This window comes from Arctopsyche grandis, chromosome 13, assembly GCF_051622035.1.
Source record: "Arctopsyche grandis isolate Sample6627 chromosome 13, ASM5162203v2, whole genome shotgun sequence".
NCBI classification, from domain to species: Eukaryota; Metazoa; Arthropoda; class Insecta; order Trichoptera; family Hydropsychidae; genus Arctopsyche; species Arctopsyche grandis.
Window position 1 is genome coordinate 18,081,304 of NC_135367.1, and position 23,810 is coordinate 18,105,113.

A 23,810-nucleotide genomic window follows, 5' to 3' on the forward strand; every position below is an offset into this window, starting at 1 on the left:
TGAAATTAATCGATCGGGCCATTTATTCAGATCGAATGATTGGACAAAACTCAATTGGTCAGGAGGCTTATCCAAAGAGACACGATATACTCATATGTTTTATTTTAATAAAGCGGGTAATTTATAACTGTGTCACAAATATACTAGGTATTGATGAGTTGCCCGTCAACAAGTTAATTCGTCCCAAATTTGAATATTACGCTAAATTCATCAATAACGTGGCTGGTTAGGTTGGCAATTGGCCATTGCAATGTATAATATTGTTAACCCATTTTTATTATTCATAATTATATTTAATTTGTGAGATAATTACATGATTTTCAAGTATTCTATAATATTAGTTTTAAGGTGACTTACGGGTCGGAGCATATTGAAACTGTCAAGATGATATCAAGTATTATGAATTGTACAAAAAGTTATTTGTATCAATTATAAATAAATAAATAAAAAAATAAAAAAAAACAATTGAATATTATTATTGAACACAAACCCAATACAAATAAAATTGAAGAAAAAAACATGATATAAATATGTATTCCATTTTGTGAAAATATTTTTTTAATTGAAATAAAACATCTTTTCTATTTTCTAGCACTATCTTTGTTGTCAATATACCACTGTACGCTTTCCTTCATAGCGTCCTCAAATTTAGTAAATTGGAAGTTTGGTAGGTGACTCCTCAATTTTTTATTTGATGCGGTTTTCTTATACTGACCATCTGGTTTAGAAGTGTCATATGATAGATCACCTTTAAAGTTAATCGATTTTTTGATGACTTCCGCAGCTTCAGCTATTGAAACTTCATCTACTTCGTCAACTGTAATACAGACATAGTTTAAATAAAAATATTTTATACAAACTCTGATAAAGACGGAAGGTATACCTGAAAGTACAATGGGTTCTACGCTATGATATTCACGCAAGACCCATAGAAACAATTTTGCTAGGTCCATAGAATAAATAAATTGCCGCAAGGGTTTTCCACTACCGAAAACTGTATAAGTTTCATCACCTAAAAATGATGAATTGTAATAAATTGTATAAATGTTAAATATAATAAAGCATTCTTTGTAATATGTATAGTTCACCTCTTTCAATGGCATCACTCATTTTTCTAATTAATGCAGGTATTACATGACTCGATTGTAAGTTGTAGTTATCGTGTGGTCCAAAAACATTACACGGTATTACTGATGTGAACATACAACCGTGTTGCTCATGATAAGCCCTTCAATTGAAGTTTATTAAATTATGTAGATATAATGTAATAACAATAATTTCAATAGAAAATAATATAAATGTAGTATATTTACTTATTTGAAACGTCAATCATTCTTTTGGCGTAACTATAGCCAAAATTTGAAGGATGTGGAGGTCCGTTATGTACCTATGAAAAATTCCAAATAAATATATACAAGTACATATTTCTCGATATAAAATAAAAATTATGTACTTGTTATATTTATTACCATCGTCTCATCTATTGGGTATGTTGTTTTATCAGGGAATATACATGTAGATAGGCAAGATACTACTTTCTTGACGCCAAACTCAAAACTGGTATGCAAAATATTGTCATTAATTGCCAAATTGTTTCTCTAAAATGAAGAACTAAGAATTATGTATGGGTAATATAGTATTATATAGTATGTGAAAAATATTATATATTGAAATATATTGCTTTACTAGAAAATCTAAATTGTGAGCCATATTATGAAAAAGTCCTCCGACCATAGCCGCCAAGTGAATAACATGTGTTGGTTTATGTTTTTCGAAAAGTTTTTGCGTCTGTTCCTTATTGCTGAAAGAAATATGAAACATATATGAATATAGGTAATATAATCATTTGATACATATGTACATACAAAAGAAAAAAAATGTAATACCACAAATCGGCATCTTTGGAGCTGATAAATATCCATGTTTCATTTTCGTAAGCCTGTTTTTCTTGTTTGACTACTTCTTCGATAGCCTTGCCGATTAGGCCTGATCCACCGGTGACTAATATTACTTTGTTTTCAGCACTCATTTTTTTTGACAAACTAAAAGATTGCAAATTCGGAATCATTTATAAAGTTACGTTTTTGAATTGAATACTAGCATATAGCTACAAAAATTTCTTCATAATAGTTTGTCTTGACACGATTCAAATTATCAATTTAACGTTGACATGAAAACTGATAAGATTAAATTTATTACATATAAATATTTTTAAGTGTCCAGTACGTATGTAGTTTTAACAATATTAAATAAAATGTCAAAGAAAATGATATAAATTTTATACTTTTACTGTTGCGTTGTCTTTTTTTAATGTATAAATTACTGGCGATCTAATAACGTGACACTTCCAGTTTGACAGCTGTCACTTAACCTAAATATGTCTTAAAACTTTGTTTTACCGACCACGTCCTTGGTGTCGTTGATTTTCAAAGTTGTATTGTAGCTGTAGGTAGGTAGGTAAATAAGGAAAATACTGAAATGCCCGATCTGGTCTACAATAGATAAAACTTGGATTTTCATTAATAAAACAAAGCAGTGATTTTTATCCAAGAGAAACTGATTTTTATTAGTTTTTTTTTACTTTATTTTCTGTGAATTATTAGCTTCATTGGATAATATTTTAAAAGAAATATCTTTAACAATCTAAAGATTCTCTGTATGATTTCAGGGGTAAATCATACAGAGAATCTTTAAGGGGTCGGGGCGCCGGTACGGCGCCCCGACATCTTTTATCGGCACCAGTACGCGGCTCGGTATAAAAATTTCAAAAATCAAAATAGTATAAAACTAATTTTTACCACTTTTGCAATATTTTTCCCAGGGTTTTAACGTTAATAACAATGTGTATATAATAAAATGTACTCATTTTTCGAAAATGAAAACAAATTATTTATTTTGCTTAACCTTACAGTGCATGATTTTTTATTTTTAAAAATAAAAAATATAGGCTAGTATAAAATAATTTTAAAAATCATGCTTTAGTTTTTCATTGCTTTTTATTGGAAAAAGTGGATGATTCATATATGCATCATTGTGCATTCGTTAAGTTTCATGAAAAGTTTAGAAATAATTCTTGTCCTGCGAGAAATTTTATGGTTTTCTAAATAATTATCTAACAATTTCTCCGAAATAATAAGACTATCTTCATCGTTTGAGTCATCCAATTCGTCATCACTGCCGGCAGGTAGGTCGATTAAGTCGAAGGGGAATCATTGTTTAATTTTTCCAAAGCTATTCTTTCAAACCCATTTTTGTATTCCAAAGAAATCTAAAATTAAAAGATATTTATATAAAAATTTGTATTCTAACTAAAGTACTAAATATAAGCATATTAAATTGCATGCTGATTCATAAATGAATCGTCCAGTATTTGAGATATAAGCAGTGCCGGCCTTACACCCTATGGCGCCCTCGGGTAATTTTTCTAAGCGCCCGTAGAAACAAATTATACAAAACGGGTTACCACCCTCCTTTTTCCGGGCTTGGAACCGGCAAGTGCTTAACAAGATTTTCCAACCCCCGGTGAAATTAAAATAGACAAATAAAGAAATAAATAGAATTATATTTCAAGCTGAAAAATCAAGATTTTCAGCTATATCAATAAGTCTATTTTGTGACAATGTAGACCAGAGATTAGTTTTAATTAATTAAGGTTACGAAAAACTACGTACACCATTTGCTACAGTTTCAGATAGTGTCAGCAAAAGTCGCATAGCAACCCAAATGTTTGGAAATAATACTTATTATGCTGTTTTGAAAAATCCTTTGGCGCTCTAATTTAAAATTTTAAAGCGTCCTTGGCCCATCGAGTGGCGCCCTAACTTACTCGGCGCCTTTGGGCGCCGCCCGACCCAGCCCCCCCCCTAAAACCGGCACTGGGTATAAGATAGATAAATACAAATCAATCTAACATCACGACATAATTCTCTAGGATATATAGAATTTAATTAAAAAAATTTGGACATACCTTGAAGACGTAAAGGAAGTTATTTCTTTGCAAAGTAGCACAAAGTCATTACCCGTGTTGACCAGTCAAGCTTTCGTCACAAAATAATCAGTTTCTTGGCTTTTGCGGTGTCTTTAACTCGTAATCTAGTATTGTTGTGTATTAAATGAGTATAGGAATAAATATTCAGATGTTTTTTCTATTGATTGTGATATTTTATTGCTTTAAAATACTTATAATTAATTATCTAGCGAATTTTAAAAGTCAAAAATATATTTTTTTTTACACATTTTTTTTCATATTTCGTAAACAATCACTAACCAACAAAAATTATTATAATATTCGAATTCAGTGGGTCAAACTTAGTAAAGGTTGGTTAGTGTCCGCTCTGATAACTCAAAAACATGATTTTTTGTTGCTCAGTGTAATTAATGCTTTTTTTCCAACAAACGAATTCTTAGTTTAAATGTTTTTATTTCATTTTGTTTTAAAGAATAAGCACTTTCCAGGACTGTGAAGTCGTTTAAAATAAAACCCGACTAGAAGTCAGTAGAACGGAATAGACGCGTTTTACATATACGTATACACATATGTATGTATGTATGTATGTATGTATGTTTGTATGTAGGCGTTTGAAATCATGTTTAACACTCAGTCTACCAAAACGAATTCTTCTTTGGCCATGGTGCTACCATGGGCGCCCGCATAAAATTTTCTAAGGGGGGCAAAATATTTTTAGTAATGTTTTAATGTAGTTTTAATTTACTGTAGCGTATTTGTATGGTGAACGAACGGACAGTCTTCTCGCAGAGCTTGTTCAGACAAATTGATCAAATCATTCTGCGTTCGGTGTGATGTGTAACGTGCATTTCCAGCAGCTATATCAAAATGGTTTTTTAAAATACTGTCTCCTCCCTCAATTCGATACGCATAAAGTTGTTCGACAATTCCTTTGGTGCTATTAACTATCTGTTCCGCAAAATAAGATTTCTTCAATAGTTCGTTTTACAGAATTATCTATCTGACAAATAATATCCTTATTTGGATCTCTAATGGTTGACGCGAAGTGTTCAGCATCTTGTTGAGACCCACGATGCCATGCTGAGCTGGTATGGTTTCTGGTACATTCATTAAAATCTAATAGTAGTAGAGTAGTAATGAAGGCACATTGAATTCCTCTTTGAACTGGTTGCGGAAATAAAACACAGAAAATGCAAAAAGCACCTTTTAACCTAGGTGAATATGATAACCATGTAGTATACTGGGTTAGCCAAGATTCCCTGAAACTGAAACAACGTTTTCCACTTCCTGACATGTCGCCTTCAAAGTCATATGACGGGTGAGGCTTGTATGGATCAGTTAGCAAACGATACTTAAGCTTAAGATCTACATATATAGGAATCTCCGTAGTAGATTTTACATAGAGTCCAATGTCATAGGTTAACCTAGTATCTCCACTTTCAAGCTTGTCAGGGTCTGGTTCTGGTGATATCGTTGCTGCTGCAGATGAACAAGCAACATCATCCGTTTTCCGTTTTTTACAGACAGGAGTTAATTGGTATAGTGCTACGCAGCATACCAACTTAAACTCGATTCAAGTATGCCAACTTAAACATTTATACGGTAATTGGACTATTCGTCACATTGGGGTGGTCACAAAAACAATTTTTGTCATGAAAATCGCGAACACACAATATTTGGCACTCAAGTTCTCGTTACTATGATAGTTATCGTTAGTATGATGGACTTTTCGGCTGCCAGATGTTCCGTTATAGAGATTTTAGTGACTTTGTGACGAGTAATTTGTGACCAGTAATCAACGAACCCATTTATACACGCACTCTTCCGAGTATAAAAACTAAATCCTACACACATATGTATACAGGATTAATATATTAATCAAAATAATAGTCTTATAGATATTTAGGTTCTTTACTTAATATTATTTATTAACTAATACATAAAAATATGTAATACATTAAAAAATCAAATAGCTCATTATTTTAATTCATTATAAAATAATCCATGTTTTGAGTGAGGCTTCTTCTTTTATCAACCACGCTTGTGTACACGTGAAAATAGTCCAGGTTGATGATTTTTTTAAAAAGATAATACATATGTATGTATGTATGTACTTATTATTAATTTTGTTTATTTCATTACTTCCTTCTAAATAAAATACTGAATATGTAATATCCTGATATTGCCTGTAAAATTCTTTGAACAATATATAACCTGAAAAAAAAGACAAACGATGAAGTAATATACTAATTGTATACTATAGAAATTCATGGTTAAATGAATATTATCAATTTAGTACCTTTGGACTTTTTTCCTAGCTGCTGGAATCGAATCCATGGTATCTTTCAAAATGAACTTCCGTATACCTAATATAAAAACTTTCATATATTCTTTCCACTTGAAAATGCTCATATCACAAGGAAAGTATGCATTCTCTCCATTCGAAGCTAGAGCACTGGTCATGCTTTTAAAGTTATCTGTTTCGAATTTCCATTCGCGAAGTGAAAAGTATTCGCCCGCAAGAAGAGCCATTTTTACACGTTTAGCCATTTTGAGCATACTACAATTTAAATAAAATGAAATTAGAATATATACTTAAATAAATGAAAATGTATACATAAAAATACAAAACGATTTACATTGGTTTTTTTCCTTGCACCCTTAGCCATAAGTCGTAAAACAAACATGGCAGCAAATGTGTAAACACTTCCCAAAACGTGTTCAATAATCGATTTTTTGTAAAAGCGAAATTTGGATACATCATTACATATTTGGTAGGATTTGTCCGTCCGATTTCGACGCACGCGTCAACAAAATTAACCCAAGTCATATTTGTCACGTCCCCTGATGTGCAATTGTATACTGTAATTTCTTTATTTCTAAATCAACAAATTAATGTTAGTAACTGAATAATTTCATAATTTAATTATAATCATAATAATTTTTACTTAATACTAACTTTATCAGTCTGTGATGCCAAGCTGCTGTAATGCAAGTATTTACAACAAAATCTACTGGTACTATATCAATAATGCAATTTTGATTATGTATTGCAGTTCTTACAGTTCCTCTATATATTTCCATGGCAATTCCTGTTATGGAAAATATGTTTGTTTTATTTAAAATATTTCTTTAATAAAATGCAAAGATTTTTATTAAAGAAATATAAGTGGTTTTTTGAAATTTTACATTATCAAGTATTTATTGATCATACCTGTTATTCCAAATAAATTGTCGATCCATCCTGGATATGGTTCGTTATATGCTGCAGTTACTGTTAATACATATATGGATAAATAAGAAAACATTATACAAACAGTTTGTGATAGTACAATAATGGGTTTGGTGCAAACGATCGAAAAGCGCCAGACAGATTGAACCACAGATTAACTGGATGGCTGCTTTAAACGCAATTCTCGACTTCACGAATGATAGATTGCACATCAGATGATCAGATGATTATTAAAATGGTAATTATTAAAATTGAGTTGGATCTTTCTGGTGAGTTTTTAATAATTTAATAAGGAAAAATTCGGAACTAAAGTATCAGAAGCACAGAACGTATACAGGGTAGGTATATCGGGACTTCGGGTAGATTTCTCTTAGTGTAAGTGCGAGCAGTGCGCACGCATAAGGTACACGTGTCGTTAATCTGTGGTTCAGTCTGTCTGGCGCTTTTCGATCGTTTGCACCGCATCGTACAATAATATAACATTTTATTCTCAATACTTTAGATTATTTTACACCATTGTATTAATACAAACATCCGTACTTTAAAATTAAAGTAGGAATGATTTTTTTCAAAAACTTATGTATGCATATGAGTGTATTTATAAAAAATCACCTATTGATGGTCTCACTATGCAAATTGGTAGTTTGCTCACATTCTGCAATACAATATCTTCTGCGAGATGTTTTGTGTATGTGTATGTGTTTGGATGATTTCCCTACAACATATGTATATACATATATATATTTTTCAGCAATATATTTATATTTTATACTTTATTTAATTTAATTTAAAATTACCTGAAAACTATGTGACATTGCATTTATGGTATCAACTGGAAATGCTTTCACACATTGAAGTATAGTATCTGTATCATGTTTAGCGGGATATACTTTTTCTTCGATATGTTGTATGTCTGGATTGCTGTATGCAGTGGAGACATAGACGAAGCTCTGTAATAATAAGATTGATGAATAGTTTTGTCTGAATTTGATTTATGATGATAATTTAAATAAAGGAGGTATGTAAAAATGAATAAATTTACCTTGAGATTTTTAAATCTATGACTCAGGTCTAATAATCTTTTAGTTGCCAGTGTGTTGAGATTTAAAGCATCACTAAAAGTTTCCACAAAACGAATAGTGGCAGCTGAATGAATGACAATGTTTACTTTTTCTGACAACAATTCTTGATCTGATAGACTAAGGCCAATGTTTAGCTCTGATACATCACCTTGAATCGGTTTTATTTTTTCCAACAATTCGGGTTTCATGTTCCTAATTTTATCGAAAACCTACATACATACACAATCAAACGAAATTATAATATCTTACCAGAGGATTATTTTTAAGAATAAATTTAATATTACGATATTACCATATTTTTTAGGAAATCTTTGAATCTTTGTTCCACGCTATTTCCATATTTAGATCTCATTAGAATGTAAATGCAGTCGATATTTTCGCATGATCTCAAAAGTTTTTCTACCATAGCTTTCCCTAAAAAACCTGTAGCACCCGTAATAAATACTGTAGCACCAGCATAAAAGGAAAGTACACCTTCGTCATTTTTTATGAGTTCATCTGTAATCTCGTTGTTATTCTTTGCCATGTCTCCAATATTATCACATGAACCCATTTTTCAACACTTAAACTAGAAAATAAAACAACTTATGAATGACACTTTACCAAAACCTCCAAAGACAATCAGAAGCAATTGAACAATGTATTATTTACAAAAAGTATATTTTTTAAATACCAATTATATATAATTATTTTTAATACAAAAAGTATTATATTCAAAATAATGATACCTTTGAATTTTTTCGAAATGGTTCATTGCGTGTTATGACAATGAATTATGTCACAGATCATTGAAGCTGATCTTTTGATTAAGATATTACATTAAGAAAATTCAAAAATTTTTAGTAATTCATTTCCACTACACAATAATATTTAAATAAAATTCAAAGAGTCGATATAAGTTTTAATATACGTATTTAGAAGTTAGAATGTATAAAAATCCTAAAAAAATATTGGATTAATTAAAAAAATAATTAGATAATTCACAAAATATCTAAGTAAATCTCCAAAGCATTTCAACATAAGAGTATTACAAAGAATTAGTAGAGAACAAGGATTAATAATTATTTTTTGAACTGTATCATTTTCTTTCGATCAATGTTATTATTTTAGATAAAATGGGCATTGATAAATAAGTAAGCTATATGAAGTATATTAATGCCACAATTGTATATTATAAAATATTCACTAAATTGCGTTTATTAAAATTTTTTATAATATAAAATATTCATTAAATTGCGTTTATTAAAAATTTTATATCATTTTAATTTTGTATATTTTAAAATATTCATTTAATTGCGTTTATTAAAATTATGTATGTGGCTTGGATATTGTTTTGCAGTACGACATCCAATTTAGCCATAATCAGTTAAAATACGTTAATTTGACTATAACCCCACAGAAAAAAATATATTTGCCAACATCATAATGTTAACATAATTTCAAACAACACACAAATTTCGTAACAAATCAAATTTTATTCGTAACTTAAAAAAATAAAAATTTTGTTAAGTTACGATATTATTTATGTTTTCAATTAGTGCAAGCCGCTTTTTCGGGGTTTATTAAATATATAAGTTTGAAATTAAAATTCGCTATCATTTAAATTTTATTTAAAATGACCCGAACCCTTCCAGGAGTCGGGCCCTGATTATTAGAATTGACTGGTAACCCCCCCCCCCGCCTATTGATATTCTAATTCAAATCAAGTGAAAGTTTATTAAAATTCGCTATAATTTGTATTTTAAATAACCTGACCCGAGCCCTAACCGGGGGTCGGGCTCTGGTTATTTGCATTGACTGTATCCCCCCCCCCTCCTCTCGTCAGGCCTGCTATACATACATATATTCTAAATAAAATCGATCGATAATTTATAATGAAAAACTACCTGAAAGATCACTTTTAATATAACAGCTATCACTATACAATATTAATGTTTACAATAAGTAAGTTGCACTACGAGTATTAAAAGCAAACAATACATTTAAAAGCTCAAATCACTGTATTGTTCTATATATATATATATATTTTTTTTAAACACTTCTTTGCTACACTGTGAACGAATTTTATGTGCGACACTGAAATCGATCGCCAACGACAGAGGGTGATGAATGATTGATGGAATAAAGGCAATAGTGGTTCATGGCACCTGCGCCAATCCTTATAAGCTAGTTTTCCCCCACTTTCGACTCATGGGAAATCCGTCACGTTGCACTCACACATATAAACTTTCTTTTAATATCTTATATCAAAATAATAAAACTCAAGGGCAGATAACCAAGGTTACCAAAGTAATGATCATCAAAACCAATGGCTTAAAATCTAACGCATGTAACAAAGCGACCGAATACTGAAGATTATTAATTAAGATCTTCACCCTTATATATAATATTCCGTTTGTTACAGACATTACTAACAAACTAACCAGTAGATTCTATGACAGAATCACTAATAACCATACTAACACACTTGTGAAGAGTCTCGGTGATTACAACAAAATGTCTATACCCTTCAGGTATAAACACAGATTACCTAAACACAATCTGCTTTAGGTCATCGACTTTAGTGAGTCTTTAATTAATATTATGTATTAGATGTATTATGAGCATTTATAAGGATTGTAAATAGGTTTTTGAGCTGTTTTTCCTATTATGCTGTAGATTAACATTAGAATAATATAATACTATGATTACAAACCAAATTAAATTAAATTGTAAAATAGAAAATGATCAGTAGATCAGTAGTTATTAAAATAGATATAAGATGTATTGTGAACATAATTTCGTAATAATAAAAAGCATTTAAAAATCAAAAAATTAAGATCTTCACTCAGAAGTGTATATAAAGAATATATAACTTTTAAATCGAAGCTAATGCAATTCTTTGATAATAAATATAATACGAAAGTGCACTTCCAATGAAAAAAATAAACACTATTGAGAATTTGACATTGCTGATACATATGTAGATACAGTTAATTATCTGGCGGATCCTTGACATTATCCGACTAGTAATCAACAAAACATGTTTAGTGAACTTCCACGAATCGGTGTCTAAGCTTACTTTCTACTAATGTAAGATGGACAGTTTAAACTTTAAAAATATTATACATACATATGAATATATTAATAAAAGTGCAATTATGAGTTACGGACGAGCCCATTCGTTCTATTATGACATTAATGTTCCATTGAGTCAGTTTTGTTGAAGTGTGTGGAATCTCTGATTGGTTTGGGTATCACTTCTGATCCTCAACTCACCTGTCACAACCATATCAAGCTGACGTTTCCTTTCGTCGATTCGAATTCGTCTTGAGATATGCGTGGTTACTCTCCAACTCCATGTCTTCTTGCTTGTGAGAAGCAAGCTAGAGTATAATGCTATTACTCTAGTCTCTAGTATTGAAAAATTGAAAAACGCACTTTTTCGTTTCCTATTTAGGGAAGAGTGTAGGTACCCATATCTCTATCATAATCCTTTTGTTTTGGGCATGCGTGAGTATAATTCGTAATTTTTACATTTTTGTCTGGTAGTCTGCACTCATCATTGTTTTCATAATTTATACGATGTCTGAATGAATTTCGATCTTTTCTCTTCCATTCGGGTCTCATGAGTCATGGGGATATTCTGTATCATTTGTATTTTTGTTTTTTTCTCTCATTTCGAATATTGTGGCGCATTGAAAAAAAAAAAAAAATAAATAAATATATATATATATATATATATATATATATATATATATATTAGGGTTCCCCCACCTTTTTTTCCGTTGCGTGTCTAAATTAGCCAATTATTCTACTGCGCTTTTTAGTATGCAGTAAGGAGTCTGCGGTTTTTATAAAAACCTAGGTCAATCACATTCATAATATTTACTTTTTTTATTTATTTGTTTATAACCAAATAAATGAAAATGGTATATTTCCCTATAACCATTTTCAATTATTTGTTTGTTTTTTTGCGCGCTTTAAAATTGCTTCATATATAATATTGTCAAGTAATAAATGCCGATAAACGTAGTTTTTGCACTATTAGATTTTAATTTATATTTAACCTGAGGTAAATTTTAAAGCTTAAATATTTAGTCATCTAACTAAAATTTTTGATAGATATTTTTTGACAACCCTGCATTACATCATAATATATAATGCCAAAGTTTGAAGTTGAAGTGTAACAGGAAAATAAATTAACTTTCCTTAATTAACAAGGAAATTCCAAGAATATCCATACAATTTACAGTTCAATTCAGTGGCGGCTCGTCCATACGCACTGCGGTATTGCAGCACCTCCAAGGAAATTGAGAAAAATTTAATATTATTATATACATAAATGTATGTATATTATATGAAAATATCAATACTATTTAAGCGTGTATTAAGCTCGCCCGCACACCGATACATCCAAAAATGATCATACATCGCGGTACTAATATCAGAAAGTGAGGCATCGTTTATGATTTTGTGCAGTACGGTTTTCGATGGAATTGCTTGAGTGGGCGAAGGAGGGGCGCGGGGGCAGCTAGAAGCTTGGTCCGTACTGCACTCCCAACAGTGCTATACACATTTCTTGTTGCGTTCGTGTGCGCTCGACACGCTCCTCACTTTTCCTCATTTCTTCTGCACCTTTTGTCTTTCTTTCTACACCTCTTACACTTTCTATCTTTCTACACTTCCTCCTACACGTCACTCTAAGTATTTAAGATGGTATAAAAATCAAGAGAATATGAGCCAATGTTTTCAAGAACTTAAATATTCTTCCGAAAATACTGATAAAACAATAACAGATTCTACCAATTTAATGAATACAATTTTTTATTTTAGTCAGAACTTTTTCATAAGTTAATGCCGCATGTAGAAATTATTTATAACCAAATGCAATCTAGTAATATCGATGCATTTTCAATTAAAGAAAACTTAAAAAGATTTACTAATGTCATTATACAAATACGAGAAAACATAGAAGCCAAAAATATGTGATGCATATATTATCGCACATATTATAGAAGCCAAAAATATGTGCGATGTTATTATTAAGGATATAAAAGAAAGATATACTTTTTCTAATCAATTAAAGCTGTGAATTATTTAATAAAGAAAATTTTGAAAAGTACTGAAAGAAAGTGCCAATGAAAGATCTACTACTAACCGTTGAATCATATCCAATGCTAGATAAAGAAAAACTTCAAACTGAATTAGAAGTGTTTTACTCAAGGAAAGAAATGCATGGTATTAACGATTTATTAATATTTTTAAAACTTATTTTTGCAATCAATTTATGCAAAGTTCGTGTGGAAATAGCAAAACTTATTCAAATTCTGCTTACAACTTCAACTACCTCTGAGCCAGAACCGTGTTTTTCATCAATAAACAGAATAAAGACATACATATACGAGTATAAGAAACACAATGGTTCAGGAAATATTGACGGCTTTGTGTATGCTGTCAATTGAAAAAAAAATGATTATGGACAATAAAAAATTTAACGAAAATGTGATTAATCATTTTTCAAGGAAAAAAGACAGAAGGATCAATTTTATAATGAAATAAAATACATATAATGTTTAATTTTGATAATATTGATGTTAATAGTAAAATATAATCCAAATAAACATTTTTTTTATTTTTAATCAACCGCAGCACCCCCAGATATCTTATCCACGAGCCGCCACTGGTTAAATTACTATTGCGCAAAATATTGTGACTATTGAAAATACATTAAATATCGAGGTTGTTGAGTTTAATATATATTTATAATACGTAGATCTTAAAAATAATAACACAATATAATAATCAATAAAAAAGGTAATGTAATCAATAAAAAAGGTATTGTAATCAATAAAAAAGGTAATGTAATCAATAAAAAAAAGTCTTCAGATATTTTTAATAATAAATTGACGTCATTGCCAAATAATAAATACGCAAGTGCACAGAAGCAAAAAAATATTTTTAAAATTAAATTTTGAAGAGATCTCACGTGAAGTTTTGTTTGAAATTAAAAAAAATATCGTTAAACGTCGTTTATATGTTAAATTTTGTATTGCGAATCAGAAGTAGATATTATAGGTATATTATACTGCGAAATGTTTGATGATATCATTTCACTACGAATACATACATACATATGTATGCGAACTGATGGGCGACGAAATAATTACACAAACATAATACGGTTTATCGATCGGTAAGCTTTTTTTATTATTTAAAACGTATCAATTTTCTTCACATCGTCACGTAATACAATTTCATTATTAAAACTGTACGTTATAATCAATACTACATACATAGATACAAAAAGTTGTGGAGAAATTCCCCTACGTTTGAGTTCATCATAGTTGATTAATGCTAACATTAAATACTCTGAATCCTAGATTATTATTACTTTATCTATGTACATATGTACATACGTAGTAACAATAGATGAAATTTTGTGATCATGCGAAAATTCGAATTCGAGATTTTGACTGATTTGAACTCAGAATCGATTACTGATTACGTTTTCATGATCTAGAAAAAACAAATTGAACAAAATCCGGCAACCGGAAGTAGAACTTTTGTCTTGTGCAAGTTTCCATACAATCGCTCAATTTGTATCGAAAATGCTGTCATAGTTATTAGAATTTCATAATCTGTCTGTACGGTTCAATATAGAATTTTGTTTTGTGACTTTCTTATATTACTCAAATACATAGATAAAGTCGTGGGTTAGTCACACCCGAATTTTTTTTGTATTGTTTCATCAAATAAGCGTCATGTCAAGAAACATTTCGATAAATGAATGTCAAATTTAATTTTTGATCATAATCGACAATAACAGATCGTATCGTACGAATTATTATTTAAATAAAAAAATTATTTATTCGTTCATAGTGCACGTCGTCATACTACATATTATTTTTTGATAGCTCAAGTTGAAAGGAACAACACAATGATAAATAGACGAATTTTTAAATGCAATGTCATTTGGTTTAGCTAAAAAAACATTACAGGAACCGCCACTATACATACATATGTATGCTTTACCCAATTCATGAAATAAACAAAAAAAAACTCGAGGAATCGTCAGGAATTTTAACAATTTCATGAAGAAAACAAAGGGCGAACCGACTGTAAGCTATTAAGCCAACTCATTATTGTTTTATAGCATCAATTACGGTCTTTTGATGTAATGATTTGTTATGCTAGAGATAATCTTGAATATATGGTGATTTAAGGCCGAAGGAAAAAACATTAGACCGAAGTGAAAAACGCGAATTTTGGATTTTCATCATTGGACCTAATGGAAAACTTTCGTCGTATCAAAGGAACGCATTTTACAATGGTTTGTGCCTCCAACCAATTAATTTATTAATATCTCGACAAATATTACGAAAAAATAGGATTTTTCATGTACCTATGTATGTAATTTTGGATTTTTTTTTAAATTCACATTTTAAAAACATTTAATATTCACTTATTGAAATTTATTTGAGTCGATTAGGACAAGCTTATGTAGACTGAATGAGAATTCAAAGTCGTTGTTTCGTTCAAAAGTTCTCATACAAAGCGCGCTGAGCTTGCAAAGGTGTTTGGTATGTGGGAAGCGTTATTTTCAAAAAACGATAATTTTTTTCATGTTCCTGTGGATATTTTGAAAATTAAAGTCGTAAGGAGCTCCCTTGAATATATATTTAATCTTAATTTAAAAAAATTAAGAATTTTATGAAATTTGAGTGGGCCAAAATGACCTGTTTTGACGTAAAACATGACATTTTGCGTCAAAATAGGCCATTTTGGCTTTCTTACTTATTTGGCCTTCATCAAAATGTTTAGCATATTCTTCGTGATATATGTATTAAGAAATTTCTTTTCGGTGAGGCCTTCCTCTACATAATGTTATCTTCCAATTTTAAAACGTTTTAACACATAAAATTGCATTCCTTTTTTAAAATAATAGATAAATGACTAATGAAAATAAAAATTTTATAAGTGTTTATAAGTACTTCTTAAAGTAAACATCGTTGGTAGGTATTGAATTTGCGCAAACGCGAAGAGGGCCAATAATGTTTGACCTCAAAGAATTCCTTTGTCTTACTGATGACAAACCTGTGCGCTCATGCAAAATATACATACTAATGATAATCGTCTTTTGTACCGGACAAACAATTACATTTTTTCTTAATATAATGCATTGTGTAACAATCATGACTATTACCGTAAGATATTTTTTGAATATCAACCTCAACATCTATTAACTATGCGCTCTTTAGCCTTCATCAAGAAATCGATTAAATTTCAAAATATTATAAGCAACTGAATTTTGGTATTTTTAAACGACTAGAGGTAGGACCGGAAGCGTGCCGTTTATTGTTCAATTGTTGTAAATGCTTTGTAAAAAAGGTTCGGCAAACCTTTAACAATGCATTTACACCATTTGAACAGTAAACGGCCCCCTCAGGGTCCGGGCTTTAATAATAACTAAAGCCCGGACCCAGAAGGTGTCGCGTATTGTTCAAATGTTGTAAATGCATTGTTAAAGGTTTGCCGAACCTTTTTTACGAAGGATTTACAACAATGGAACAATGAGCGGCACCTTGGCTATCCTACTTCTAATAATAACATTGAAATCATCAATACAAAGAAGGGGGGGGGGGGGTAGGAAAAAAAAGCTTGCCCCGGGCGTCATTTACCCTTGCTACTGCATACTACAATTAAAGCATTGAACTATAGTTTTAAACTAGATTTTTACTATAATGATTTTATTAATTTCCAGATTTAGATATTATTCTCCTAATTCTCTTCCTAAATAATCTTTCAACAACTCTCGACACAAGACGTAATAAAATCCTTGGTTAAAATCCAATAGATTTATCGTAATAAAATCCTTGGTTGCTTTCAACGAGTGATTTTCGGGGTTTTTTTTTAACTTGAAAACATTAAATGATTTCAACAATAATATGAATAAAAAAAATATTAATTTACATATTTCGTATTTGAGTGACCCCTTTTGTATATCAAATGAAACACAAATATTTTGAATACATAAATATCTACATACATACATACATACATAAACATGTCTGTACTTATAAATTACTAATTTGATTTGGAAATGTATGTCATGCTAAATTTTGTCACTTTCGTATCGATCGAAGACTATATATGTATGTGTTCTGATCACCCTTAAAGTTATTACGCACTTATTTTAATGACCTATTTAAATATAACAAAGAACGTGTTGAATTTTTATCTATATATGTAAGCTCGATATGTAATTAAATATGTATTAAAAGTTGTATAATTATCGTATTGAACTATTTGATTGATCGTATTATTAACTTGACATATTAACCTTGAATAATGTAACACATTGTTTTTATATGAATTTAAATTGATACCAAAGAATATACATACATACATACATATGATATTAATTAAAGTATGTGCATATGTACATATACATATGCAAAGGACTGGGCCGAGGGTAAATGGGGCCCCTAGGTCAGTTTGGTTTTAAGCATCCCCATTGTTTTAATCAATAATTTTATAAAAGGTACAAGTTCAATACGATTGGTGATGCTCGGGTCAAATCTTCGATTGTTGGATATATAATCAATATACAAAAAATAATCAGTACAATATATTGAAATAAAAGCAAATTTTAATAGCTCTTTTTAAGATACAGCAAATGCGTGCATAAAATACATTTTTTTTCGTTTATTGAAATGTCTTCTAATTTATATCTACAGACAATCCACATCAGAAAATCAATACTTTTATTTTTTTCTATGATTTGATACCCTCCCGAATAGGATGCACGGGTTCCTTTAGCACTGTTGCCCTCCTCCCCCTCTGCACGCCACTGTGTACATATATATGTATATGACAGGAACCGAAAGAAAGTGAAAACTTGTTTCTCTGAAGTCAAATTGCAAACTAGTCTTAATTTGTCAATAAATAATAATGTGTAACGAAATCAAAACTTTTTTGAGATTTTTCCGAGAGTAGGAATAACATGCACACGACGCATAATTTATTGTTCTACACACCATAAAAGTCTGGGTTAAATTTAATATATTCATTGAATTCATATGAAATATTTCGCAGGAAGTAACGGTACAGCATTATTTTATTAAAAAATATTTTTTACCGATGACAGTTGATTTTTTGGCATCTTTTATTTGTGAGTAGTTGATATTGGATAGTCAAATTCCTGAGTTTCTATGTAAATATTGTAAATTTTAATATTATACTATAATATATGTATGTATGTATATCATATGTATGTACATATGTATATATATAATATTGCTATTCTGCCTGTGTATCTGCGATAACGCTCGCCGTACTATAATAGTAGTTTCGATTCGACATATGTACATACATACCTGCATATGTACGTCACAGCTAAAACACTGCCAGAAAAATGTACGAATATAATAACGAAAGACAAAAACTTCTTTATGTACTGTTTGCTACCAATGTTTCCTCTAGGTAAGTCTCTAAGCATTTAACGCCTTATATTGAAATTTTTTTTTTTCTATTGGTGTTTTATATTGTTTACATACAGTTTGGTAGGTAGTTTTTTTACCTTTTTTTCATATTAAACAATTAAATATTAATATTGAATTAAATATATTTAAAAAGTATTTGAATAAAATTCGATCGCGTGCGGATCAAACACAGGACCAACACATTTTTTTTAAATTTAATTACTTAATATGCACCCATACGATGATATTTCATCGGGTACAACACTAGTAAAATAATAAAAGTGAGAGAGTAAGAAAAGTTTGAAAAAAAATTTGTTATAACTTCAAAGCGGATCAAATACGCCTTTTTTCAGAGAAATGTTATAATAATAGAAGGGCTTATGAATAAATAATTGTCAATATTACGCGGTACGTCTCTATAAATACGCTACAATGCACGGAATACACTTGGATCAATTTACTTATAAAAATGTATCCCATGTTGTTTATTGTGTGTTTTTGAATGCATTGTGTAATTTTTACCGATGCTTGCCCATCTTGCGAGTAATATAAACAAACAGAGAAGTTTTTATTGGACATACGAGCACCAAGCATCAAATACGACTGATGCTAAAATTATTTAGGATTGTCTGTGGACAATCAGCACTTGACAACAATATGACGTCTAAAGCCACTTTTATTATTATAACTTTTTTGTGCTTTTTTAAATTTAATAATTAAAGAAAAAAATTAGGACGCCTCACGGCGCCCCTTGATCATAGCACCCCTAGGCCTTGATCTAGTGTGATGCCCCCTCGAACCGACCCTAAATATAAATATGCAGTTGATGTAAGAGCATTTAATCCAATATATTTTTTAATGTTTTTGGTTAAGCCGAAAATTCATTCGGTTAAAATCCATGTTTATACGCTTTTCTATGTTACTTTGCTGATATAATATCGACTATATGTACGTATGTACATGCATAGATTATAAAAAAATAGCTTCACGTTGTCGTTATGTGTTGACACAATCGGATATGTTGAGTGTTAAAGTTTTTGTTGCAAAAGACGAACAAATCCACTTAATGCACTTGAGCAAGCCTCGATTAGCGACGGTAAGAAAACTGTGGGAATTTCCTGTTTTTTCCTGAACAAGCTTTTTCTCGAATCTTATGAACAGTAAATATCATTGACGTAGGTATGTACATATATAAAGATAAGTGTCTGTATGTTTCAAAGTTCAATTTGAATTCGAGACAAAAATTCGACTAAAATATGTTATTTACAAAAATAATTGCCAGTATAAAAATATGTTTAAAACTTCATTCTTTGGAGGATCAATAAGGGGACATCTCAATATTTTTGTAGGTTAATTTAAATGTGGGCATTAAGTGGGTTGATTGGTAGAGTTTGAGGTCTAGATTTTACTTATATGTTTATATATATATACATATATATGGAAATGTATGCATTTACTGTTCTAAATATATGTATGGAAATGTATGTTTTTACTGTACTATTAATCTAGACCCTACTTAATTGATTGGGTTTAATTCAAATTCTGACTATTTTAAGTGATCCAGAATTGTTGGATTATTAACACTGAATATTCAAATTATCAATTGTTGAATACGAACCGAAAATACAGTTTTAAATAATAATACAAACCGAAAATGCACTTAATTATAACATGAATTCAATAAAATGAAATTTTCCATTGATAAAAATGAATATTAAAGAAAAACAAAAGCTGCAATTATTTACCTAACAGCCTAATTTGCGCAGATAAAAGGTATGATATTTTGTAAAATAATACGCCAAAATACGTATGTACATCTATTATAAACTAATCAACTGTGCTGATTATCAAAAACACCTTAAATATTACAAATTCTAAATACGTAACGATATATAAAATACACATGCGAAATTGAACAGAAAAAAATGAATATTTTTTTTAAAACATCTGATAAACATTACATACGTGATAAAATATATCGATGTTGACAAAAACTGATGTAACGGTTCTATGATGAAAATCCAATAACGTAACTAGAACCGTTTCCCGCAAACGAATGCAACTAAATGCACTCACGATGCATCGCCATCTGGCTTGTTCACTTTCTTCTCTTCACGATTACCCAACCGTTTAAAATGAAAAAGTTAACCGTCAGCGCTGATCATATTGCCCGGCAACCATGTTTTAAAATACCTTTTTTAATCCGCTTTTTGAAAAAATCTTTTACTCGATTATGTATAAGGCATTCAAACCATTTTTTAATTATTTGGTAGTCTAATTTCTAAATCAAGATCAAAAACGCAATTGGTGTAAAATTGGGAAGGCTATTTATTTATCGAAAACCGATTTAGCATACATTTTTTCACAATTTATGACATTGAAACGCATTCCAATAACGTGGAACGCACTCCATAAATATTGGAATTTATGGAAATATTTATTTTCATGGTTCGACCATGAAAATAAATAAATATGACCATGAAAATTCAATTTCAAGATCTTGATATAGAAATAAATCTATTTCATTTACGACTTTGAAATCTATTAATTAACGCTGGTTTAAATAAATAAAAAAAATAGTTGAAGCTCTCAAGGAGTAGCAGTTATATTTTTTATTTTTGTTGACTGTTACTGTTACATACATACATACAGACATATGTACGTAAATTGCTAGAAATTTTTTTGGCGAAACAATTTGGCCAACTCGTTTTAGTATACATACATACGAATACTTGTATGTAGGTCAGACAAATTATTTGTAAGCTTAAAAAAATACAGTTACTAAGTTGTTTCGCATAATGACTTTTTTTTAAAGTGATAGGATTTCTAAGAAATTTCTTTTGATAATAAATCGACTCTTTTGTATAAGAAAACCATACATAAATTAATTACACTGTTCGACACGAAAAATGGTTCAGAGACTAGATATGACTTTTCTTATAGATCTTTGCCCAGTAAACACGAACGTGGTATTAAAAAATGTTAATTGGCTCGAGATTCAGTACACAAAACAAAACCGAGTTGCGAGCTAAAAACTCGAAAGTTTTTAGCTCGAAATTTTACCGATTTAAATTCAGCATAATTCCAATTAACCCTTTTAAACGAAAACAAAAAGCAGTGTGACCAGAACACTATCCCAATAAACATGTTTAAATAGAAAATACTCGATATAAAATAGTATTAACAGTGGGAAAAAATCCCAAGTGAAAATACGTACTTTTGACTTTTGGCTTGAACTGGACGACTACTTAGAGAAATTTGAAAGCTGAAAAGTACTACAAATGAAAGATAAAATACCTGACTATAGATTCCAATATTTATTTTGAACAGAAAATTGACAGATTTTGAGACATCGACCGAACAACACCAAGATATAGAAAAATCGCGCGATTTAAAAAACACATATATCTTCGAATATTGAGCCAATCAACATTTTTTATTACCAGATTCGTATTCATTGGGCATAGATCTATGTATAAAAAAAGTCATATCTGGTTTCTGAACCAAAATTATGTATATTATTTAAATGGATTGCAATTATAAAAACATTAAAGCTATTTTTTTCATGTTTAAGACCTTTAATAAGAAGAAATACGATTTTTAATAACTACTCAAATCACTTTATCGAGTTCGCAAAAAAATATGCGTATGTTCCTCGCAACTCTTCCCCATCTTCCCTGCGGTCTTCCTTTGACCTTTTTGCTCAAAATAAAAATGGGTCAAATTAAAATACGTAAGCTCAATCTTGCGGGTTTTGCAATTTAAATGTAAAAACTAACGCTGTTTTATTTAAATTGCAAATCCGAGTCCTAAGATGAAAGTTTCAAATGTTGACACATACATCATAATAACTTCACGGCATTAACGACTTGAGGAAATCGTTTGTGCAAATCCCAACAGGTTTTCTAAAACAGATCTCGGCACACATTAACTGCATTTCTCACAAACCATAGTATAATATTTGCAATTGAAGAAAATTATTTCAATAATGGACAGTATTTTAATTAAGTTCCGAATTTAATTGGATTAAATTGCATTATGTAAAATATAACAATTCATTCAGTACCAAATAAAATAAGGTCACCATTCGTACTGTTTTTACCATTATAGTACTGTTTTTTTTAATATCTGTCCTGGTATGTCGTGAGATAAAACCAGTACACTTTTTCTATCTAATAGATGTACTTAAATATACAAAGCCTTCAGCGAAAATGATGGCTCCTACAAAAATATTGACAAATTAGGCAAATATTTTCTTTGTTTACCAGGAATATATGCATCTGCTGAATAACTTTTTTCATCGATGAACAATACTCGTACATACATATGTATAATGGAAGTATTTAGATAAAATATCCTGGTTTTCAAGATATCTCTCGCTATCCGAAATTTGCTAAAATCTCGCTTACCCATTTGCATAAAGGGCAAGAATAATGTCAGAAGCCAATTTCAGGTGTATGTATTTCATACATTTTTTGAGAATAGCGTGCGTAGATTGATGCAATCGATGCGATAATAATATGGCTGCGATAATAAACGAGTTTCCGTGCAAAAGTTCCATTCGTTCGACTTCCGGCTGCAAGTTGCAGTTGCATTTTCTGTAGTTCGCTTGCCTGGGACTTCCATAACAACTTTCACTCGAGTTCTGTTGCATTGCCTCACTTGAGTGCGTTCGTTGGATTATTTACGAATTCGATTATCCCGACATTAATAGTGGTGTCGACTTTAAAAGTTACGCAATGTCATATTGCACTTGTGAGAAAGACGAGTATGTTACATATCCGATTAGTTGAATAAACTGAAATAATGAGTAGATTATGCAACGCTCAAATTTGTCTGTCTGTCACGTATGCATTCCTATACCATTCAACCGATTGCGATGAAACTTACACTAACTATTGTGTGTATGTTTGCGATGGTTTCTGTTAAAAAATCGCCCAAAAATGGGAAAAATGGGAATGAGTGGCATTGCAACGCAATAATTTCAAATGTTTTCGTGTCACCACCTGCGTTGTTAGGATAAAATAAATACACAATTGAATAATTTCAAATATGTTCGCCTACGT

General features: G+C 30.3%; 2 protein-coding genes across 3 annotated transcripts; both read right to left on the bottom strand.

Annotated features, from left to right (window-relative positions):
* Positions 1–282: 282 nt before the first annotated feature.
* Positions 283–2,434, bottom strand: Gmer (GDP-L-fucose synthase-like protein). Of its 2 annotated transcripts, XM_077444894.1 has the most exons (8): positions 2,285–2,434; positions 1,887–2,042; positions 1,687–1,801; positions 1,470–1,598; positions 1,314–1,387; positions 1,089–1,228; positions 884–1,012; positions 283–817 (listed from the first exon to the last, which is right to left on the bottom strand). In XM_077444894.1, exons 2-8 carry the CDS (start codon positions 2,027–2,029, stop codon positions 582–584), a joined length of 966 nt encoding a protein of 321 aa, XP_077301020.1. In that variant the 5' UTR covers positions 2,030–2,042; positions 2,285–2,434; the 3' UTR covers positions 283–581. The 2 variants fall into 2 exon arrangements, with proteins under 2 accessions (XP_077301020.1, XP_077301019.1); XM_077444893.1 differs by lacking the exon at positions 2,285–2,434 and having other exon boundaries at positions 453–817; positions 1,887–2,072.
* Positions 2,435–6,060: 3,626 nt separating this feature from the next.
* LOC143921256 (putative fatty acyl-CoA reductase CG5065) lies at positions 6,061–8,849 on the bottom strand. The gene is made up of 9 exons (XM_077444468.1): positions 8,574–8,849; positions 8,242–8,490; positions 7,997–8,149; positions 7,812–7,914; positions 7,182–7,241; positions 6,927–7,059; positions 6,607–6,846; positions 6,267–6,527; positions 6,061–6,181 (listed from the first exon to the last, which is right to left on the bottom strand). Exons 1-9 carry the CDS (start codon positions 8,832–8,834, stop codon positions 6,106–6,108), a joined length of 1,536 nt encoding a protein of 511 aa, XP_077300594.1. The 5' UTR covers positions 8,835–8,849; the 3' UTR covers positions 6,061–6,105.
* Between the last annotated feature and the right edge of the window lie 14,961 nt (positions 8,850–23,810).